Raw genomic sequence first — 6,231 nt, forward strand, 5'->3', positions numbered from 1 at the left:
AGGCAAAGTCATGAGGATGAAGGCTAGGATTTAGAAGGGCCGACGGCGAGAGTGGGATGGTGACAGAAGGTTAAAGGGAGCCGACGAAAGGTTGAAGGGGAAAGGGATGGAGGCTAGGGTTTTTTTTTTTTTTTTGGGAAAAGTTGTACGGAGAGAATTTGAGTATTTTTGCCTCATAAAGGGTTAGGATTATAGTCAGAATTTTATCATGGAAACCAATGACCAATTTTCTAAATCTATTCTGCAAATTATTTACTTGAAAATTCTCAAGGCCTTCTTGTACAACAAATCGTCCTTAAGAATCACGGGCATCTGTAGAGGTCAAATCAGCAGCCTATAATTTAGCATCAAGATAAGTCTAAAAATCAAGCTAAGAGATAAGACAAATTGACTCAGATTCCTAAAATGAAAGATATTCAGACTCCTAAAAGGAAAAGACTTCACAAGGAAAGTTGGACCTCTATATATATGAGAAGATCCCCCACAAAATGGATGAACTCTCCACAAGCTCTCTACACAGAAGCTCCCTACGCCAAACACCACTACAACTCCAAAGGATCTTCCCTAATTTTTTCTATTGTACTATGAGATGTGTAAGGCCATGAGAGATTGTAAAAGCACCCATTATAGTGGATTCCGCCCCCAAACAATTTATGGATATAGACATTATGCCGAACCACGTAAATTTTCGTATATCTCTTTATTTACTTTTATTCACTTATTTATTATTTATCATATGGATGAACGCGAAAAATATCATATTGAAGCCTGAATCGTCTCGTGGGCCAAGGATAATTCTTTCCTCCATTCCGGTCTATTGTGCAAATTAAGGCATGAACAAAAACAAAGGTATTTCATTCGTTCTTATTGTCTCTATAAAACCACTAAACTAAGCTAAGTTAAAGCATATTAACTTAAAGCAATTGTGTAACAGATCCTGCATCATCCAACAAAGCTTTGGACATCATTTCTAGTCATCACCGATCCTGTGTCATAGTTTAAATCTTGACTGAAACAGCGAAATCAAACTTCAAAATATCCGAGTATATGTTATTGCTATGAAAATGACATGTATTCTAACTTTTATGCATTTAAACTCAATATAGCATAATATTTTCTTGCATAATGTCTGACCGGGAAAGGGTAGGCAGTTCTCACGCATAATAGTTGGCCAGGTCAATCAAGCAATCGACATATTGGGCAATATGCCAACACAAAACACCATGCTGCATAGGTGGATTCCCTCATGCACTATGATTGAGCAATAACAAACACCAGTAGGCTTGAGCTGCTGCAAGTCAATAAAGTTCTCATAAATATCAATAAGCCAGCAAATTAAAAAAAAAAAAAGTAAGAATAGTGGTGTTTGGTAATATAATCAAGTTCAATCGGCATCTTCCAAGTGGATCAAAGTACTCAACGACTGGCCAAGTTCACTTAGTACAGGTTAGGGAAAATTGTGTTATGAGCAAGGATTGCCTGCACAATATTTATGAGCAAGGATTGCCAGCACAATATTCACCCAAGTCTTGTATTATGGTACCATCATGAGCCATGAGGAAGCATCGGGAAACTTTGAGGGTTTGAAACTACGAATATTGGTTCTCGTAGCCTCTGTTCCGTTTGCTTCATTGGAATACAATCCCCAGGACATAAATTGAGGTCCTGGTTTATATTTGAAGTGGAATTTATGCATTCAAAATCTGGCACAATCTAAACCAAATGAATTCCATTTAAATTTGCATGTTTATATGCCCCTTTGAAGTGCATACACCATACTGACCCAAAAAGTACGGTTGGGCATAAATTTATCAAAACACCAAGCTACAAGAATCAAGGTCTAAGAAACAAAGCCATACAGTAATACTAAAGAATACAACATAACCAGACATGTTATAGCTTTCAAGCCCAAACAACACAATACCATGACCAATAAGTTAAAATCTAAAGTTTCTAAACATAAAAGAAAAAACAAGATAATTGTCTCGTTCATAGGTATCATGGACTCATGGTATCACTTTGTTTCTAAATTAAAGCATCTAACCGAGTTGTGGCTGAGCCTATGCAACTATCTGCACTGGATACTTGTCAATGCAATCTTCCCATGGACTATTAGGAGAGGGTTTCACATTCCGGAGGGCCTCCCAAACAGCACTATTACATTTGAAACCACTCCCAAATGCAATCTGCCACACACGGTTTCTCTTTCTCATCCTCCCCTTTGCTTCTGTATAAGCCAGCTCATACCAAATCGAACTCGACGAAGTATTACCAAACCGGTGCAGAGTCATCCTTGACGCCTCGACATGTGTTGGGAGAAGCTGCAAATTCTTCTCAAGCTCATCAATCACAGCCCTCCCACCAGCATGTATGCAAAAATGATCGAAAGCAAGCTTGAAATCCGGGATATATGGCTTCACTTTCGCATTGAGCAGTTTCTTGGTCACCAAGGTAGAAAAGAAAAGAAGCTGCTCGCTTATGGGAAGCACGAGGGGACCCAACGTTGTAATATTAGCCTTAAGAGCTCCACCAGCAATGGCCATGAGATCCTTGGATAAGGAAACCCCGGTTTTCCCCGCATCATCTTGCTCCTGATAAACACACCTAAAGGCCTTATCATCAGCCCCACGATGAGTCCTCACGACATGTACGAGCTTATACTTAGCTCGCCTCCTATCGGACGATTTGTTCGAAAGCAAAACAGCAGAACCACCGACTCTAAACAAGCAATTGGGTATTAACATTGACTTCTTGTTTCCGAAGTACCAGTTCTGAGTAATGTTCTCGGTGCTAACAACAACTGCATAAGTGTTCCTATGAACTTGCAGCAAATCCTTAGCAAGATCAATGGCTATAACGCCAGCACTGCACCCCATACCCCCCAAATTGAAGCTCCTAATATTACCTCTCAGCTTATACTTGTTAAGAATCATAGCCGAAAGTGATGGCGTCGGATTAAACAAACTACAATTCACAACGAGAATACCGATATCCTTAGGCTTGACATTGGTATTAGCGAATAAGTTATCCAAGGCTCCAAACATGACTTGCTCCGCCTCTTCTCTCGCGGCGGACATGGATGGCCGAGGAGGAAGGTAGTGCATAGCTTCAGGGACGTAGGTCTCCTCGCCCAAACCGGAGCGTTGAAGAATCCTGCGCTGGAACTCCAAAGACGAGTCGTCGAAATCACCGGTGAGCTTGGAGTGCACCATGAACTGGTGGGATTTGACCTGGAGATGCGACGGCGGGCGATAGCAGGAGTAGTCAACGAGGTAGATGGATCTCGGTCGGGTCATGATGTATACGGTGGATCCGAAAACGAGAACAACGAAGAAGATTACGACGCTAACAAGGTTGTACTGTAGGTGGAGCCAAAGTAGGTGAATATCATCGGGATTGAGCTGGGAGGCTTGGATGAGAATGACGGCCATCAAAGGCACTAAACAGAGAGTCAAGAGGTAGGAAACCAGGTAGTGATAACCCAGTTTCACGTACTTTAGATTCACACTTTGAAGAAAGTCCGGCAGCCTCCGGCTCTGGTGGATCTGAACCCCATCGGAGGTTGCCGTCCTCTCGGATTCAGAGCTCATTTTTTTTTTTTTTTTTTAATTTTTTTGGGAAATTTTAGAGGGTTGTGGAACTGCTGCCAGCCAGGGAGGGCGCTATATAAACTCTACGAGGCTGCCAGGAAAAAATAAAAAAAATAAAGGAGAAATAATAATAAAAAAAATCTCTGAGCTTAACGGAGAAAGCTGTACATACGGACGGATCTGTATCTGAGTGAAGAGAGAAAATGTTTAATGAACAGAAATGACAACTTTTCAAAGAAGATTTTAACAGATTTGTAAAAGTAATCGAATCCATTAAGAAATGGTTTAAAGGGCGTAATCAATCTTCATAAAGGCCGTAATAAATCATTTAAATTTTTTGTTTTTCCCTTTTATAATTATAAAAAAAAGTCAACATCCACTTATCGTAGCCAGAAAATTTAGACCATTATTATTGGCCAAAACTCGACCACCATGGAAGTTACCCAAGGTATCTATAGCGGGTTCCGTTTCTTTGTTTCAAGATAAATGATATTTGCATCCTGATGTATTTATTTTTTTTAAATAAAAAATTAATTTAGATTTTATTTATAATAATTAATTTTTTAATAATAAATTCTATTATTTTATTAAAAAAATATGACACATATATAACTTATAAAAAATAATGTTACGTACAATCATGAAATATTCAAAAGCCGTACAGTCGCTTAAAAAAATGGGATGTACTCATAAAAAATTAATTTTTTTCATGTGAATCTCATATTTATTTTTTTTTTCAAAACGACTGCACGACGCTTGCACACTCACAACTGCAAGTATCATTTCTCTTTCAAACTAATCATAGACTAATTATTTTTTCAATTTTTTATAAAACAAATTAAATAGATCTTAATATGATATATAAAATATTATTATTCATAATTCAATTTATCTCAATATCCAAACGCATCATAAATAATGAAAAATCAGATGAACCTTTTTCAAATTGAATTTGAATCATAGCTTAAGTCCTAATTACATGAGATTATCTTTTGAGATTTTTTAATATTTTTTAAAATCCTAATATTTAGAAGATGCTGATACAAGTATACAACTGCAACAAGGAAGCCTTCACATCATGGGTGGGAATGTTGACTCGGGTGTTAAGTACTTTGTTTGTTCTGTTATCCTAATCCCATCTCTGTCTTTCTATTATTTTAATTTGAAAAGAAAGATGATTGGCTTCATAGATTTCTTTGGTCTGGTAAATCGAATGGGTGAAATTTAAATGAAAAATATAATTGGGGGTTCTATTTTACACGTTTTACAAATGAAAAAATCTATTCACCATTTTAATTTTTATCATATTCTCATCATTTTATGATGTGGCATTAGATGATAGATATATAAGTAAAATATAATAAATAATATCCAATCATCTAATGACACATCATAGGATGATGAAAAAATAATAAAAATTAAGATGATGAATAATATTGCTCTAAAATTATTTATCATCTAATTATTAAATATCAAGTAAGAGAATGGTGACAAAATGATAATTAAGAAACATAAAGTTTCTATATGATAATATTTTTTACGATCTCAAATGATATGGTTAGATTTGATTTAAAAAATAAATTTTAAATTTTAAATTTAACAAATCAAATTATATCACGTGAATGATGTATAGTATAAAAGTCTTTAAATAACTCTACTTTAAACAATAAAAATTGGCTATTATGAGATGCGACCATAGATTTCGATATATATGTTAGATGAAGGGTAGGCGAGGGACCCGATTCAAACCAAACCCTGTGAGATACAACATGCACGTTGAGATTATAATCTCATTAAATCGTACTAGAAAAATACATATGATATTGAAAAGATCGCTGGGACAAATATAGAGACAAACTCATTGATCATGTATACCGCCAAATGCTAGCTTAAAGAATTTAATTTAGTAGTCCTAAACTCATGTCGGCATTCCCAACATCATTAATTTTATCATTCACTTTTATTGTTAATGTCATGCACTCCAATTCAGATTTATTTCACCAAAAAAAAAAAAATTAGGGTAGGTTTGGGGGGTGAGATGAGAATTTTGTGTTTTGTTTTGAAGTTTAAAATATTATGTTTTAATATTATTATTATTTTGGGATTTGAAAAATGTGTATTGAGATTTGAAAAAGTTGAATTGTTTATTATATTTTGTATGGGGATTTGAAAAAAATGTAATGATGAGATGAGATGAGATGATAATTTTATGTTTTATTTTTGTTACCAAACCTGCCCTAAAACAGTTCCTCGTAGGTGGATTATGAAAGCTAAACAAAACATCCATAAACAATCGCGATATAGTCAAAGGTGGATTGACAGATGAGATAGTTTTAGATGAGTTGAATAAATTTTAAAATATTATTAGAATATTATTTTTTAATATTATTATTATTTTGAGATTTAAAAAAATTGAATTGTTTATTATATTTTATATAGAAATTTGAGAAAGTTGTAATGATGAAATGAGTTGAGATCACTTATCAATCCAAAAGGAGCCTTAATGAAAGTAAAATAATGATACTTTTAAAAATTATTTAACAAATAAATATATAACATGGTCATACAAAGAAAATAATGCCCTTTTTCGCCTGACTACATGTCAAAATAAGCACTATCTAGAGTTTAAATAAGACACGTT

At 35.0% G+C, this 6,231-nt stretch overlaps 1 protein-coding gene across 2 annotated transcripts; it reads right to left on the bottom strand.

Annotated features, from left to right (window-relative positions):
* Nucleotides 1-1,026: 1,026 nt before the first annotated feature.
* LOC109019693 (3-ketoacyl-CoA synthase 4-like) lies at nucleotides 1,027-3,739 on the bottom strand. Of its 2 annotated transcripts, none has more exons than XM_019002044.2 (2): nucleotides 2,045-3,739; nucleotides 1,027-1,288 (listed from the first exon to the last, which is right to left on the bottom strand). In XM_019002044.2, exon 1 carries the CDS (start codon nucleotides 3,588-3,590, stop codon nucleotides 2,061-2,063), a length of 1,530 nt encoding a protein of 509 aa, XP_018857589.1. In that variant the 5' UTR covers nucleotides 3,591-3,739; the 3' UTR covers nucleotides 1,027-1,288; nucleotides 2,045-2,060. The 2 variants fall into 2 exon arrangements, with proteins under 2 accessions (XP_018857589.1, XP_018857587.1); XM_019002042.2 differs by having other exon boundaries at nucleotides 1,027-1,291; nucleotides 2,045-3,738.
* Between the last annotated feature and the right edge of the window lie 2,492 nt (nucleotides 3,740-6,231).

The sequence above is a fragment of the Juglans regia genome, chromosome 16 (genome assembly GCF_001411555.2).
Source record: "Juglans regia cultivar Chandler chromosome 16, Walnut 2.0, whole genome shotgun sequence".
In the NCBI taxonomy this organism is placed as follows: domain Eukaryota; kingdom Viridiplantae; phylum Streptophyta; class Magnoliopsida; order Fagales; family Juglandaceae; genus Juglans; species Juglans regia.